The sequence below is a fragment of the Heliconius melpomene genome, chromosome 11, assembly GCF_056956725.1.
Source record: "Heliconius melpomene rosina isolate 202511_hmr_F chromosome 11, ASM5695672v1, whole genome shotgun sequence".
NCBI classification, from domain to species: Eukaryota; Metazoa; Arthropoda; class Insecta; order Lepidoptera; family Nymphalidae; genus Heliconius; species Heliconius melpomene.
In genome coordinates, this window is record NC_140399.1 from 11735228 (window position 1) to 11752782 (window position 17555).

Below are 17555 nucleotides of genomic sequence, written 5' to 3' on the forward strand. Positions count from 1 at the left end.
GTATACACATAATCGTGCATTTTAGGCATCATACGGAAGCAACATGGAGTACCTAGAGTTAGGACACTCCGTTTAAACATGAACCTGTCGGATAGCTTGCTGCGTTTGCCTTTTCCATATAGCCGGGTAGGCGAAAAGTATTAATACACTCCCCATAGGCAGATGGAACCTGGAAACTTAGTGTTGAAACACTTACGTTCCCCACTTTCCGCCAAATTCTCGAGGCATCGAGTGTTGAGTGGCGAAACTTAATGCCGCGCTTTGCTTCGGTAACAGAGCGAGGAAAATGAAAATATTAAAAATTTCATTCCCCATCCCGTCCCACTCAATACGTTAAGGAATTTCCCGAAATGTATTGTCGAATATGCTTGTCATCTGAAAGCGATATTAAAATTTATATGAACTTGGAAAAGGTACTTTGAGTAAATGTTTTCTTTGACGGAATGTTTCTCTTATAGCATTTTATCTTCCAGGACAGATATTATATGTATATATTCAAAACTGTATACTTATTTATTTTGTAGTACATGGACAACGTAAGTAACACGACCAACATAACTATATTGTAGAATCATGAAAAGAAAAGTGTTTTTAAGTTCACGCGTTATAAATAAAATTCATTTATTTTTTTATTATAGCTTCACGCTTTATCATGCACATATCAGGGTAACCAGAGCGAGCCTGTGATTAGTACCTTGTATTAAATCTAGCATTAAGGTTCTCCATTCCCTTCAAGACATTTCCGTTGCCCGTTTTCCGCGTATTGAATGGCGGAATTCAACACCGCGCTTTTCCCGAGTGGGAATCGAATCCACAACCTGAGCGTTTATAGTTGCATGTTTGTGCCGCTGCGTCACAACGGCCTCGTGTACCATTTCTGCTATTATCAAAATGGTATCTATATAATGGCACGTTCAGAGTTGGACTCGTGTATTTATTTTTCAGTTATGTCGTACGAGTAGGAACATTAAATGTTTCTATTTCTTTTATAACTGTTGATAATATTGTCGAAGGTTGAAAGTTATGCGTTTTGATTATTTTTATCAGATACATTTTTGTATTTGTTTTTCTCACTAGATTATTCGATTAGTTCATATCATAGTAGAGTCCAGGTTTTTAGATGAATAGACGGAGGAGAATCTATTCATAACACTCTTTATTCTCCACTTTTCGTCGGATTTATGAAAAAAATAGTCAATAGCGCAACTTAACACCGCGTGTTCTTTCAGAATCTCCGTCATTACACATAATTTGCCACAGCTAAAATTTTAATACTAGTAATTTATGGTACCGCCGCGCCGTACCTATACTAGTGGATGATTCTACGAGCAACATTATGACATGTGATAGTTTCAATTTGGGTTTCATTAAAGCCTATCGTCAACACATGTCTTGAATTCGGGCGAAAAGCCGAGAACGGAGTGTCTCAACTCTGCTATATGCTGGATATCTATACTAATATAATAAAGCGGAAGAGTTTGTTTGTTTGTTTGTTTGTTTGAACGCTAAGATCTCTGGATGTACTGGATCGATTTACTATGTTTTTGTTTTGTATGAAAGCTGCATTCTTCAGAAGTGCTATAGGCTATATAACATTACATTACACATATGTACTAATAAATTAAAATACTTTCTAATTTGACATGCAATTTATTCTGCCATGTTAATAACAACCGTCGTCGCTACGCGACCGCTTTCGTTACCGCGTCATTTTGATATTCATCCTTATGAAAATAAATATAATAGTCACTTTTAGCATTTCATCTAGATTGAAATTATATTTCTATAGAAATTATATTCTTATATTTCAAGCAGGCGTAGCCGCGTCCGGGTGTGCTAGTGCTGGATAAAGCGGAAAGCTAATAAAAAAAGATCCAAAAGCTACAGGCTTAAAACAAGTCTATTTGAATTTGTTACAACAAAGCTGAGTGGGACCGGTTCCTAATATCTTAAAAAATATACAGTTAGGTATATTATCCCTTCTTAAGTAGATGACAAACACTTTACAACTTGTCTTCGACAGACGCCTCGCGTTGCTGCCTATTGGAGCTGAGGTGAGGATTTAATTACTGTTATTGTATCATTTATTACATACTGTCTATGTTTTATACAATACTTAATTATTATTTACATGCACTGATATAACCTGAGTGTTATATGACATATGAACTGCAAGGATATATCATTTTGCCCAGACTTTGTCTGATTTTTTTTGTTTTTGGACACTCAATAACTCATCGCTGCTTCTTTTTATTTTTTCTCTAAATGGTTTTGAATCCAAAACCGTCTTGTACTGTTGTCTTCGTAAAACTACTGTTGTAAGAGTCCCATCTATCAGCTCCACCATCTATCACACAATGCCTTTAAAATTCCTCGGAAAATGGGGAACAGGGTATTTTAATACTAAGCACCCAGGTTAACTCTACCTACCCTGTTATTTGCGGGATACAGCGTGAAGCTATAAAAAATACTTAAATTAATATATATTTTTAATTTAAATAAAGGGTTTACTTTATTGTTATAAAAATTCAATTAAATCTAATTAAATTAAATACTTTACTCTTATAATAAAATAATATATGTACCTATCATAAATCCAATATAATCGCATATTGCAGGATAGAGCCATTATCTGACTTTACAAATTCCGCCCACTCTACAAACATGTCTCTTTGCGGAACTTAGCGTTGCATTTTGTTTATCTAAGCTGGATTTATGTATGTACTTTATTTAGATAGAACATTTCATCAAAGTGAAATTTAAACTAGGACTGGTACCTGTTACAGTCAGTAAATACTATGTATTGAAAAAGACAAATCGTTCTATGAATTTGGAATATATAAAATTCTTTTTGTTTGACTGGCCAAGAAGACGAAGGATCAAAGAGTGTGACTTGAAACAACCCCAGCAGGCGCAGCGGCACAGCGTCTGACTGTTAGCACGATGGTTGTGGTGGATAGTTGTGAGTTCATTTCCTGATTGGTGATATTATTTATTTTCACTTGTTTTAACATTTTTAAAGTGTTATTCCAAACATCTAGTAGTCAATTTGCATTCCTCGTCCAACATTCCAGGAGTCAATATCGTTGAGCTTAATTAATTTTCATTCCATTTAGCCAAATGACTTTCGTATTTATTAAAATAAGGAAGTGGCAGTGATAAATGATAATAAATGATAACGTGATGGCATGCCAGTGGGCCGTTACCGTTCTGTTGGGTTTTGCGTTATCTGACTTAGAGATAGCGATGAAACAGAGGCCGTCGTAGCGCAGTAGCGTACGGGCGACTGTAAACTCGTAACTCTGGTAAACACCTATGTTACGAAATTAATTACTTTGATAATTTTACTCCTCTGATTGTGAACGCGGTGGTTTTAGAATCGATCTCCACTCGAGAAAATATTTATACTTCAATTAGTTTCAATTGTGTTTTGGAAATTAGACGGCGCTTGGGGAACGGAAGGTCTTAACAGTTTAACACTACGTTCTCTCTGCCTATCCTGCCATGCCATGGAAAAATCTTTTATTTTTTTTAAGATTTTACAAAATACGGCTCTTATAAAAAAAGACCCAAATGAGTACCTACTTATGAACGATATCAATTCATCATTTCATTAAGGCCACGTCAGAACCAACTGAGGTTCACAAAAAATATCGCTTATTTCATCAACCCTCGAGATCAGAGACCCCCGACTCGAGATAATCGTTATCTTAGGGCGCGCTCGTCCGCGGCGATAAAATTTTACTACTTAACTTAATTAAATGATTTAGGTATACTTCAGAAGATATTACTCGTCGTGGTGCAGCGTAACGGCTATGAGGTCTGATACCCACGGGGGTGGTAAATTATTTTCCTTTTTTCGTTCTGTTAACAAGAAGGGGCGCGGCGTTGAGTTCCGTCACTTAATACGCAATGCCTCCAAAATTTTGCGGAAATTGGGGAACAGAGTGTTTTAACACTCGACTCACCAATGCATCCTCTGCTATATGCAGGATATGCCATGAAGTTGTAATATAAATACCCAAAAAGATAATAATATCTTCAGACATTTCCTGGTTTTGACGTTTTAATTAAAATTTTAATGAAGTCTTTATTAGCTGGCGGAGATAAATTTTTAATCGTTATATTTTGTTTGTTTCCAGGGAGGAGGTCCGCAAGCACGCGGTGCGGTGGAACGCAAAGTTCTCGTTCGTGTGCAAGATGTGTGCTAACGCCAACACGGGAGTGCTCGAGCCCGCGCTGCTGCGGGTGTCCGTACGGAAGGAGTGCAAAGGTAACATATTTATTGTTTTAGATTAACGCTGTAACCCTCATATAGCAGCGTTGGCAGAGGGAACCTTATGTTAAGACAATCCGTCTCGAGCCTTCCGATCAGATCCAAGATACGGCGTTGTGGTGGAACAACACACTCTGCCTGCTGGGGAAATAAAAATCATTAATATAATAATTAACAAATGAGATAGACCTCGCAACGACCGCGTTTTCAATCTCATACTGTTCCTTGCGTTACGATTGCCTCAGCCTCGTGGTATATTTTAATAACAATGATATTATCTTTTCTTGTCAATATTATTTCCTTCTATAAAATATCACAACAATGAAAACTGTATAATATAAAGTTTGAAATCGCAAATATCCGCACTGCAAAAGGAAAACTTGGCAACATCGAAGCTGACTGAATAGATTTTCAACAATATTTTACTTTTGAATATCCACATCCACATATGATGCAGTGCACTGGAGCGTTATTTCCTAAGTTATTTGAATTATATGAATCTGAAATTTCCGGTATTATATTTATATATTTTATTATTTGTGAATAGAATTTAATACATACGTTTGAGGTCATCTTGACGCATTGATATGTCTCTCAATGTCTCGAAAATATTACGGTGCGTGGGGAACAGAGCGTCTTAGGTTCCCTTTGCCTACCTTTGTAATGAACGGCGTACAAGTTTAGAAGTATATTTTTATATGATTAGTAGAAGTATATGATTAGTCTCGCTAATATTTATATATCGGTTATGGGCAGGTGGCAGGTCATACCAAAAGTTAGGGTTCTGCGACTTGAACCTCGCAGAGCTGGCCGGGGCCGGAGACACCACGCGGCGCTGCCTGCTCGAGGGCTACGGCAGCGGCCAGCGGCGGCAAGACAACTCCGTGCTGAGGATACGAATCAAAATGAACATGATCTCAGGAGATCCGCTATTCAAAGTGTATGTATTCATTTTAGAAATGGAAATCTTTTATTACTATAGGAATATTTGTCTTAAATTTTATAATCTGTTTTCTTTCCAACATAAGTAATTGCACGTATTATATTTTAATTTCGAAACGGAATAATACAAAAATAGTAAACATTTCAAAACATCAAATAGTAATTAACACGCACGGCGCGCTGAGTGGTTCTTTGAACTCTTCGCATTCATTAATATAACTCAGCTTTGGATGTTACTCTAGTCTCTAGTATCTACATATGAAATGGTAAAAATATTGGGGTGTTATATCGATATTGTATCTCTAAACGTACACCTGAAATTCTGAAGTCATACAGTGTTCAGTGGCGGAATTCAACCCCCCACCAGAGCAAGCAAATAAAAATATTTAATGATACATTCCTCGACTGTGAATAGAACCCAAAGCCTATCGCGGTTCCAGTTGTATGCTTGGCCCCTGCCTTAATTGCATTATTATTTTTGTTATATTATTCTTATTCCTATTTTTCTATTATTAATTATAATTAATTACATAATTACAGTCCGGAAAGGAAGCAGGAAGTAGCGGAAAAGACCGGCGGAGACAGCGGGTCGGAAAGCGCGGCGGCGGCCGATGACGACTGCGGCTCCTCCACCGCCAGCTCAGGCTTTGGCTCGCTCACCAAGAAGAAGAATTATGGTTTGTTAATAGATTGATAACAATTTCTGGCGTTGGGTTACGCCACTATTGAGTGGCAATGCAGTGTCTCAGCTTCGGTCGGAAAGCAAAAAACAGAGTGTTCTGTCCCATGTGAAGCTAAAAATGAATATACTCAAAGTCGTAAATAGTATTTTAATGTTATTTACGCAATTGAGATTAGAATTGAAATACTAAGAGTTGAAAGCTAAACCTTATGTTATGATTACATTTTCATATATTTATGTTATTATATGTATTCTGACTATTAAAATGTCACTTTTATATGTATGTGATTTGCCGATTTGCTTCATTTTATTAATATTAGCATGTGCTCATCATATCGCAGTGAGATAGCGTTTGACTGAAAGAGTAATTAGAATAATTAAAACATTTAGTTTGAATGGATTACAGAGGGTGTGACACCGGCGCTGTCGTCGCTGCCCTCGTGCGAGCTGCCGTCCCCCGACGTGGAAGACATGCCGCTGCCGAGCCTCCCCGCGCCGCTACCTAGTCTACCTGATTATCCAGGTATTCATAAAATGTTTATATTTATATTATCCCTATCCTACTAGTATTAAAAAGTTTAATGGTATAGGTATGTCTATTGAAGACTAGAATAAAACAATATTTTCTTAATTAAATTATAAATGGAGTACAGGAAATAATAGCAATTAAAATTTTTACTATTTAATAACACAATATACAAATACAATATAATGATTACTAGTTAATAAGACAATATTCTTTAAAAACGTTTCCAGGTGTAATAGTGATATCACAAAACACAGGCACTATCCCGGGTATCAACGCAATCACAACGGGCGGGGGCATGGGGACGGCGACGACGGGACAGGGGACAGTGGGGACAATGGGGACAGTGGGTCCGCCAGGGCCGTTGGGCACAGGGCCCGGAGGCTGCGCCGCCTGTCTGCAGCAGCAGCATACACACTCACGTAACTCTTCGAATACGTCGGGTGATATGAGTAGTAAGGTGAGACGTCTTAAAGTTTATCTTCTACGAAGTGACTAATATAGCGTATTTTTTATGGCTTTCTCAGAGTTTTTTTACATCAGGCCAACTGAAAATCTATATATTTATGAAAAAATCTCGACACCATCGTGTTTATATAAGACCGACAATAAGTATATAAGGACATTCCCGCCACCCCGCTACACTAAACTAAAATATGTCTAGATACGCTAATGCTCATGCCTGTTTTCACAATTATCATGAACTGTTTGTCAGACTATACAAAAAATGATTTGATTTTACACTTACACTATATATGTTCGTTTTCAGGCGTCGGGCTATGGCAGCTCGGTGTCAGCGGCGTCCGCGCACTCGCGGCAGAGCTCCGAGGGGGACTCCGCGGGGGACTCCCGGCCGCATCACAACAGGTGAATATATTTACACCTACATTGTACTATATATTTTACATTAACACTACACTTCCCGTCTAAGAAGTCAGATTGTATTTTTTTACATAAAAAAGGAGATTATTTAAGAGTTTATATTATGTTCAAAGGTTAGTTCTATACAAACAATAAAAGATTCACCATAAAAGTGAGTGATTGATAAAAAAAATAAAAATAAAAACTTAAAAATTCGTTATTACTGCTTTTTTAAAAAAAAAGCTTTTTTTAAAAAACGGAACGCCAGACTTAAAGAACCATACTATATCACACTTTAAAAAAAAAATAGAATTAAGTCACTAAATAGTGATATTTTTGGATATATATTATCTTCATACCTTCATTTGTGAGTTCTGCATGCATGCGCATGCGCAATCACAGCCCTATCAATTGTCGTACGATTATATGGGCAAATGGATAATATATTATACTTAAATATTATTTCTTGATGAAGCTAAGAAAATTCAACTTTAAAATTAAGAAAATTAATTCATTCATTATGACTTTTCATGAATATGATTTTAGTAAATGATATAAAATAATGTAGTTGGAAATGTTTAAATGTTATGAGAAATATACATGTATTTGTTGATGTCTGTGAGATGTATGCAGAATAGAGGCACTTACTGCTCATGCTGAATGGTGGAACTACCTTGTGTTGAGTGCTTCTTTTTTACTTTTATTATCATTATTTTTTATTTTATTCTTCCTCTACCTATCATCATGTTTATTTTCTGTAAAAAGCGAGTTTTCAACTCGATTGTCGATTGTACATAGCGTCGGGCGAGTCGGAACAGGTGTCGGTGTCGCGCCCACGCCCCCGCCTCCGCTTGTATTAACACGAGTGAAAGCACGTCACTAACACACAGCTGAAATCATTTTATTTATTATTATTATTATTTTTCCTCTCTCCGCCCCTTTTCCTTCCCTTCACTAGTATCCGTATAGAGCATACCACCACCACCTTACACGCCGGACACAAGCTAGCCAAGCTGTTGCTAGAGAGGACTGTCCTCGCGGACTCCTCGGAGGACTTCCTAACCCCCAACACGACGCTCAGCGCGAGCCCCCCGTACCTCACCCCCGACGTGGTGCCGCGCCACCCGCCGACCCCCGGCAGCCACTACGCGACCCCCGACAGCTCCTTCGCGATGCCTACCTACTTCGATCAGAAACGACGGGCCGTCTCCGTAATAACCTCCGTCCAACCCCTCACCAACTTCCAAGTGTTCAAGCAGAAGTCCTTAAACACAATACCAGCGCTCGTGGAAAGGAATCGACGTAACGAAGAGCTATTTATCAACTTCCCGTTTCTCACGCCGCTCGCTCACCGCAAGAACTCGCTGGTCTCCCACCATTTGGAGGACGAGTTCCACTGCATCGTACCCTCTGATGTGGAGGTTAACGCTGCGTCTACGCCGCGCGACCCCGCCAGGTCAGCTCCCATCACCTAGAAACTACCACCACTACCACTGCCATTGATGCTTGCAACTAACTAACCACTGGGTGCGGGGCCTGCTCTCTGCATTGCAATCATTCTTATTTCATATCTTTTCTGTTATTTTTTCTAGTTTATTTATTTTGTTTTGTTTCATTTTGTATTTTTTTTTTATTGTGAAAGGTACCTACTAATAATATGATACTGGGCGAGACGCCGCAATATGTGTGTGTTTCAATCGTTTCGTGTCTCACACGTGTCGGTTTTCAGTTTGTGTTGTTATCTCAGTCAGGAGGGTCTGAGTAGCTGTTGCTGATTATATTATATGTAGTTGTAAGCGTGACTTATACCGTGCGTGCCGCAGGCGCGAGGCGTGCAGGGCGGGCGGCGAGGGAGGGGCGGAGGGCGCGTGCATGGCGTGCGGCGCGCTGCGCGACGGCTCGCTGCCGCGCCGCCCCAGCTCTGCGCTGTGCGTGCACATGTACCTTTGCGAGGCCTCGGTACACACACACACAAACACACACACGACACGCTCGCATACAGTGTCTGTCATATGTTTCTGTAACTTTTACTGTTATAAGTTTCAAAATAATGGATTTTAAAAAATGTTAACCCTAAAGGGATGAAATAGGGGTTGAAAGTTTGTAAGGAAAAAATTTAATGTTTCATGGTTTTCTAGATTCTCGCCCTAAAGGTGCAAATAAGGGGTTGAAAGTTTGTATAGATTTTTTTTAATTGGCACCAATTTTTATAAAATTTGAAATACAGACCCTTAAAAGTATTTAATTGAACACGTTTCATGGTTTTTTAGATTCTCCAAAAGGGTGCAAATAAGGGGTTGAAAGTTTGTATGGAATTTTTTTCCGTCACCGATTTTACAAAATTTGAAATTGAGACATATTTATTTTTTGCTTATTTGCACCTCCTGCGCGCGTCACCTAGTGTTTTATAAAAGTAGACTCTTAATACTGTTACAGACCAGTGATTTAGACTTTTTGCAATATATTACATATTGAGAAAAATATACAAATTAATCTATTGCTAAGTATTATGATTCCATATACTATTAATATATCAAAAAATCTGACTTACGACACACCACACACAGCCGATGCCTCGCGTCAATGTTGTCTTGTGTTGTTCAGCTTTTCAGATTATTTTGAATTAGAATATTTATGTTTATTATTTTAATAGATGTTTAAAAAAAAGAAAATATGTTTTACTTAAAATATTGTCTTTTTATTTTCCGCCTTTTGCTTAGAATTTTAATGGGAAAAAGCATGGTCATCTTTTTTTAGCTTCGGAGCATGCTTGTGGTTATGTAACGACGCTTCTTGCATGGGTCTTACAAATACATTACGTTCTCGTCTAAAATTGTACGAAATGACGGACGTAGCCGTAGTCATATTTTATTTAGACAAATTGTGTCTAATTTTCAAATCATCGATTCTAATACGTGTAATTGATATTATTACTTAATGTCCATAATATACGAATGTTTTACTATTGAATATTTTAATCAACCTATAAAAAATTATCAATAGATTTTAATTAATATATTTGTAGTTGTTCTCTTCTATTTACTTACATATAGTAGTGTGCGTAATGTCAGTAAAATGATCGTATGTGCAGGAATCCTTCGTCGGCTTCTGAAAGCGGGTCGCTGGAGAGAGCGCGGGCTGCATTAGAGCGACGAGTGTTGCCGCCTGACGACCAGGTACGAATTATATTTTGTTTAACGCTCTATATCGCATATATTAGAGTAGAAAAATTAGGTAGGTATAGTAGAATAGGAAAGGTAGATATAAAAGGGGCTAGTATTCGTTCACAGACAGACAGTTCGTTCTCCACTTTCTGTGAAATTTTCAGGTGGAGGAATTCAAGGCTGGGTTGATAACTTTTCTAAAAAATCTTTCAAATTCTGTCTCCTAACAATTCTTCGCAATAAGTTAATTAAAATAGTGTTTTTTTTAATTTCGATTGTGTTTTATCATTGTGTTTGTTTGTGTAGCACGTGGTGTCGTGTCGCGTGGAGAACACGCGCGTGAACCCCGACTCGCTGATCGACGAACTACTCGCCGCCACTGACCTCAAGCAGGCCGTCGACGACGCCGCAGAGAGTGAGTGTACTTAGTCTTGCCAAAAGTATTGTTACGAAAACATATTTTTATATTGTATGTAACATTTATTACTATTACAATGCATTTGTTGAATAAATTAATATAAAAACTATTTTAAAAAATATGAAGCTTATGTGAAGTAGTGGTTTTCATTGGCTGCAGTCATTTAAACGTTGAGGCCAGTTACCAGTCGTATGGATTGTTTTAGGAACTGTTTATGCCTAAACATATACAAGCATGCATATGTAAGCATGCATGCATAGCATGCAAAGAACAACAATGGAAACAATAAACTAGTTTGATAATTTTGATGTGACATGCTTTGCTTTTTTCCTATATGAGAATAAATGTTTATAATTATGTATTTAAATATAATTTTATTTTCTAAACCTAATGGATATGTAATTATTTTGTGTGCAGCGTCAGGCCTGCAGCTGTACATCACTCGCGACGGCACGGCGGAGCTGGGCTCGCGGCGCCGCCAACAGCTCGCGCGCCGCGACTACCAGCGTGTGGTGCTGCACCCCCACGACAACAGGTAGCCACCCCCCAGCACCCCTACAAACTCCCACGCATGGATGTGCCAAACGAGTCGAGCACGCCGCTCAGTAAAGGATGTCTCTAAGATTTATCTTCCTTGTTTTATTTATCGTTTTTGTTTCTTTTAGAAGTATTGTACTTAAGTAAGAAATGTATATTATTATATAACTTGGATGACTGTACTCGTGTTGTCTACACTATTTATGTAATAAATATGTAAATTTGAAATTTATGGGCTTGGTTTTTTTGTACTCCTTTTTTTTTATTTCATGTAATAAAAATGTTTACCGGAACCAGTCGAGGCGTAGGGTTCACAAGCATGTGACTTTAAACGCGACAGGCTCGATTCCTTTTCAAGGAAAGGGCATTAATTTATATTTTCTTGGGAATATATAATAATAATACTAGAAATGACGTTATCCATTATCCTTCTAGATTTGTAAATGCTAATAAATTATAAGATACTTTTATTAATGTATATCTATCTGTAATCTTTAATTTATGTATATTGCTTGAGGGACTACTAATTAGATGATATCCCATTTGCCAGACCCCTTTTTTTCATTTAGCCTGACGCATTGAAAGGTTATCATAGGAACGATGGTGAGGCGAAAATAATTAAGTGGAAGCAAGTGAGATGGTAAATTTCATCTGTTCCGATCTTTTATTACTCAAATCTCGTAGTTATATTGTATTTTATCTTACGCTGCATAAATAAATAAGAGTTATTGAAGAAACTCTCAGGATGCTTTGTGTTGAGATTTTGGCAGTATTTAGAGAAGAAATAAAATACGCGTACGTGTATTGTTAACAATTTTATTGACTTATATGAAGAAAAAACTTCAGATAAATTGCAAATTTGTTCATATGACTTTCATAGACATCATGTCATATAAATAATGTAAAAATGTTTTTAATACTTTGTCATGCAAATAATGTAAAATACATATGTGTCTTAGATCAATAAAAATAGTGTAATAAAATATAGCATGCATTTAAACTGTTGAGAAAATCAACAGCAATCAGCAGCAACTATATTATGGAGCTATCCATAATCGAAGCGCAGTCGAGGCTACCAGGTATATGTTAGGTTTATTATAAACTACTAAGGGATTGAACAAACACGGGCAGAGTATAATAAAACTCGCGTAAAATAGTAAAGTATGTATATTTGATTGCAATCACGAAGTGTAACGGCGTTACAGCTGCAGTGGACGGTAACAACGCACAGTCAAACTCACTCGCATTATAAAAATATCTACAGTATAAATTTTACATAAAATCATTTGGACAGTCGTGTGTAATAAATACTACTTATCCTAGAACCACCAACAGGTGTCGCTATGTACATGACTACATCTAGAGTGTCGAGTACAATATCACAATACTGGAATAGTCTCGGGGAGAGCTCGGAATGTATACACTAGTGTCTCGAGTGTACACTCGGTCACTACGGGACTTACGCTAGGGGGTAAGGCACGGCGCCTTCACTAACATGTAATTTAGAATGTTGCACGCTTTCGTTCTCTTAGTCTATTGCGGCGCGCGTCGCCGCCGCTCTATGTACACTTACGCGCTACCGGCGGCCGAGCGCGCGCCCACATAGGTGTGTATATACTGACAAGACTTACAGCTAGTGTGTGTGTGTGTGTGTGTGTGCTATATGAGACGCTCCTCGGGCGGCGGCTTGAGCGCGTGCGTGATCATCTCCGCGCGCGGGTTACAGTACTCCTGGCCGGACGGCGAGTAGGTGCCTCGCGTGGCGCGCTTGCGGCGGGCCTGCGCCGCTAGTGCTGCCAGCGCCGCGCCGCCTAGCGCCAGTGCCGCCAGAGCGCCGCCCACGCCCAGCCACAGGTGCAGGGCCGACACGCCGCCCACGCCGCCCGCGCCGTCCTGTCCCTCGGCGGCGGTGGGCGGCGCCCGTTGAGTGCAGTTCTTGCCGGCCCAGCCCGGCGCGCAGTCGCAGAGGTAGTCGGGCACGGCAGCGCAGCGCTGCGAGCAGGTTGCATCATTGCGGCAGGGGGTGAGGTCGCAGGGGTCGCGCAGCGCGCAGGCGTGGCCGCAGTATCCGGGCGCGCAGTCGCAGGTGTAGGCGCCGGGCAGGTTACGGCAGGTCCCGGGCCCGCAGTCCACGAGCCCTTCCGCGCACTCATCCACGTCCTCGGAGCAGCGCGCGCCGCGCCACTCTGTGCACGTCACCAAATTATGATCGATTAAAAATGTGTCAAGAAACTAAAACAAAACTAATATATAGGTATTAAAATTTTCTAAGATTTACACTGTATCCATGTTCCCACGTTAAAGTTATAAAATTTTCCTATCTAAACATATATTACCAAAATGTACGTGGATTGTGAACCAAAACCCACACCTTTTACACTAACATTACTTGTAATAATTATGATATTATTGTTCTCACTGAAACATGGCTCAATGATAACATACTAAATTCCGAATTGTTCGACAATAGATACATCATGTTTAGGAAAGTTAACAAGAAGAGACAGAAAGAGAGATAACCAGAAAGTTAACAAGTTTCCAACACAACAAGTAACAACAAACAGGAAGGAGGTGGAGTACTTATAGGTGTCTCTAAAAAAATTAATTGCAATCGCATGTACAGTTGGGAGAGCGAATGCGAACATTTATGGATCAAAATACAATTTAAAATTTCAAACAAAGTTATAATTTGGCCTTGTGTGGTGTATACTTACCTCCACCTCTTCGAATAAATATGTTAAAACTCATATCGTAAATAAACGTAATTGTGAATCTGAATTGCATAGTTATAGTACATTTGTCTTGGTGACTTTAATCTTGGATGTATTGAGTGGTCTCTTGGTAGTGATAGTGGTGCCCGAAAATATTCTTGTCTGAGTATCTCAACTTTAACTAGTACGCTTAAAGATTTCGCCAATTTAAACGATCTTAAACAATGTAATAGCATTAAAAACACGTCAAACCGAGTTTTAGACCTTGTTTTCACTAACATTCATGATTGTTTTGTAACAGCTGCTGTATCATCCCTTGTTAATATTGATAAGCTTCATCCTCTCATTATCGCAACATTTATGGATTTCAAGGTTAAAATGTTAAAAAGTAATTCCATTACAACTAAAAGATAGAATTTCTTTAAATGTGATTATGACCTCATTAATAATCATCTTATAAATATAAAATGGAAAGTTATTTTATGTTATCACCTTACAGTTGATGAAATAGTAAAATTTTTTTATGAAGTATTAAATTCATGTATACAAGAGCTTGTTCCAAAATGTTAAGAAATACTAAATACCCAATAGGGTAAAGTAAAATAATAGTGCTCTAAACCCTAAATGTCTTTGGTCTTATACAAAAAGCAAGCGTCAAAACATTAGCTCGTTCCCTAATGAAATGACTGACGGAGTAAGTAATGCAAATGGCGGAAGGTTTATTTCAATTTTATTTGCGAAATATTTTTCCAGTATTTACACATCTCCTCAAAATATCAGTGGCCAATATTTCCAAAAGGCACCAATGAAAGCATTAAATACAATTTCTAGCACAAAGATCTACAGGGAAGAAATAATTAAAGCACTTAATAATCTGGACTGTCGTAAGGAATCAGGGTCAGATGATATTCCACCACTATTTATTAAAAAGCAGCACACCAGCGGGGACGCACTGGTGCGCGTGGCCTTGGGGGGACGCTGGTGTGACGTCTGGTATTTGAAAGAAATGAAGAGAGGACGGAACGCAATGTCAGTGTGAATGGTAAGATATTAGAAGTGTAGTAGTAAGTGAATCAGGTAGTATACTTGGGAAGTATGTTTAGTAGAGATGGAAGATACGAAATTAACGTGGAAAGGTGTGTTGCTGCCGGTAACAGGGTTAACGGAGCCTTAGCTGCATTGATGAGACGGCGAAACGTCAGCACAGCTGCGCGTTTGGCCGTACACAATTGTTGGTACCGACGTTGTTATATGGCAATGAAACGAGGGTATTACAGAAGAAGAATGAAAGAAAGATGAATGCCGTGGAGATGCGATATGCGTCTCTTCGTAGGATATGCGGAGTCAGCTTAGCTGTTCGAATCCGCAATGAAGAGATACACAGAATGGCAGGTACTAGCGAGGATGTCACAATGTGAATGAAGAAGAACGTGCTCAGCTGGTTTGGGCACGTCAAACGAATGAGTGATGAAAGAATGGCAAAAAGAACTATGATGAAAAAGTGAGCGGTAAGAGAGGTAGGGGGAGACCTCGGTTGACCGTCGAAAACACAGTATCAAAGATACTGAAGGAAGGTCACGTAAAAAGCATGAGAATCCCCCGTAGGGCATGAGGAGGTTGATGACAGTGGACGAGGCGAAAGAGGTATGTAGAGACCGTAGCATTTGGCGCTCTGTTCTCTCTGACTACCTCGCTAGGAATAAAGCCTGAAGCTACGTATGTATGTAACATATTTTTGCTTCATCGTCATCAACATTTTAGCAACTATGTGTTTACACAATTATTAAAAATAAAGACAACAATCTTGAAAATGAAATGTAATATCTTAATAACAAGTAATATAAAAATTATATGACACTTGACACTCAACTTGACACTGAGAATTCAACCTACCTAGATGGCGTTAATAAAAAAACTTCTTAATAATCGTATTTTCCAACTGCCCCCATATAATGTACCACATTTTAATATATTACAATAATATGTACAACATCTATTAAAATTCAACACGTACCCAGCACACACAAGGCCACGACCACCCACATAATAGTTTTCCCCATGTTTTAAAAAATCCCACAAAACTTCACATAACTACACAAGAAAACGTAAAATTTCACAGCATTTTTACTATAAACGATTTAATTTTAACAAGAAGTAGTTCAAAAGCAATTCGCGTGCATTTTTTGTTCTTAATGACGACAGGTCTTGTCGCACGACAAGGCCAGTGATTCACAAAGTGTTTCCTCGTGTTATCAATGTCGACGGAGGACGTCACCTCGCCTGTATTGATGACCACTTTATTAATTACTCATACAATAACGTTTATGTTCGTTTGATAGAGCTTAGTGGTGGCAAGCTGCCCGCGGCTTCGCCCTGTTGTACTATATGTACACAATTATTTATTTCTAATCTTAAACACTTTCGTGATTTATTAACATTATTATTTTAAAGAAAATAAAAATACATTGACGGCTAAAGTTTCAGCGAATTAATAAATTATTCAGTTTGTAGCAATATTTTCGCATGCTCTTCTATATTGAAATTAATAACTTTTTTATTTATGAACCGTTTGAAATAAAACAAAATACAACAGTGAAAACTGTACTTAAATCGTTTAGGCCGTTTTTGAGATTAGGGTACACAAACGCACAAACAAAAATACCTTGTTTTTTAAAATTTAATTGAAATCATCGTTTTGGGTACTATTATATAAATAATCTCCCAATAACCGATTTTCTCATATATCTTCTGTGTACTAACAACTATTAATTACTGTTTTATTATATAGATTATCTTACCGCTTTTTTGCAGTTATAAACAAAGATGTCAGGTAATAAAAAAAAATCATAAAGTTTGAGAAGCTTTGTGCTGTTATCAGTGTTATCTACATAGTTAGATTGTAGGCGATGGCGAGTATGCGGACTGATAACGACTGACGATACCTATTGAAAATATTTAATAATACTTCAGTTTTTAGTCAGCACATATTTTCTTATAAAAAGCTATATTTTATATATTTTTTTCATATATTTTTTTAAATTTTATATCAACATATTGAGATATATATTTTTTAAATAAGTAACAATTTAAATAAGAGGATTTAAATGTTGTTTGGGAAAATATTTGGTTTTTTTTTCGTTTGGTTAGACATGTAGTTTTGGTTATATAGGATGTAGTATGTATTCGTAATGATGAAATCCGTAGACGAACGCGGGTTACCGACATAGCTCTCAAAATTTGCAAGCTGAAGTGGCAATGGGCAGGCCATATTGTCAGGAGGGCCGACAACCGATGGGGAAGAAAGGTCCTCGAATGGCGACCCCGTCTCGGCAAAAGAAGCACAGGCCGCCCTCCAACCAGGTGGACCGACGACCTTACAAAGACAGCGGGAATCCGCTGAATTCAAAGGGCGCAGGACCGGACGGAGTGGCGAGAATT

General features: G+C 38.3%; 2 protein-coding genes across 5 annotated transcripts in view; one reads left to right on the plus strand and one right to left on the minus strand.

Annotated features, from left to right (window-relative positions):
- Positions 1 to 11638, plus strand: part of LOC146534934 (uncharacterized) — a 70373-nt gene extending 58735 nt beyond the window's left edge. Inside the window, exons 4-13 of one of the 3 annotated variants that reach the window (XM_085192507.1) lie at positions 4143 to 4273; positions 5033 to 5216; positions 5759 to 5895; positions 6307 to 6423; positions 6657 to 6886; positions 7196 to 7293; positions 8246 to 8743; positions 10379 to 10463; positions 10758 to 10866; positions 11287 to 11638. In XM_085192507.1, the coding sequence (XP_085048633.1) occupies positions 4143 to 4273; positions 5033 to 5216; positions 5759 to 5895; positions 6307 to 6423; positions 6657 to 6886; positions 7196 to 7293; positions 8246 to 8743; positions 10379 to 10463; positions 10758 to 10866; positions 11287 to 11408 (1711 nt within the window). In that variant the 3' untranslated portion in view covers positions 11409 to 11638. Of the gene's footprint in view, positions 1 to 4142; positions 4274 to 5032; positions 5217 to 5758; positions 5896 to 6306; positions 6424 to 6656; positions 6887 to 7195; positions 7294 to 8245; positions 8744 to 9110; positions 9216 to 10378; positions 10464 to 10757; positions 10867 to 11286 lie in introns of all 3 variants that reach the window. The other 2 variants (XM_085192508.1, XM_085192509.1) reach the window with 2 other exon arrangements.
- Positions 11639 to 12557: 919 nt separating this feature from the next.
- Positions 12558 to 17555, minus strand: part of crb (cell polarity complex component crumbs) — a 51500-nt gene continuing 46502 nt past the window's right edge. For both annotated transcript variants that reach the window (XM_085192505.1, XM_085192504.1), the window contains exon 33: positions 12558 to 13592. In XM_085192505.1, the coding sequence (XP_085048631.1) occupies positions 13066 to 13592 (527 nt within the window). In that variant the 3' untranslated portion in view covers positions 12558 to 13065. The remainder of the gene's footprint in view (positions 13593 to 17555) is intronic.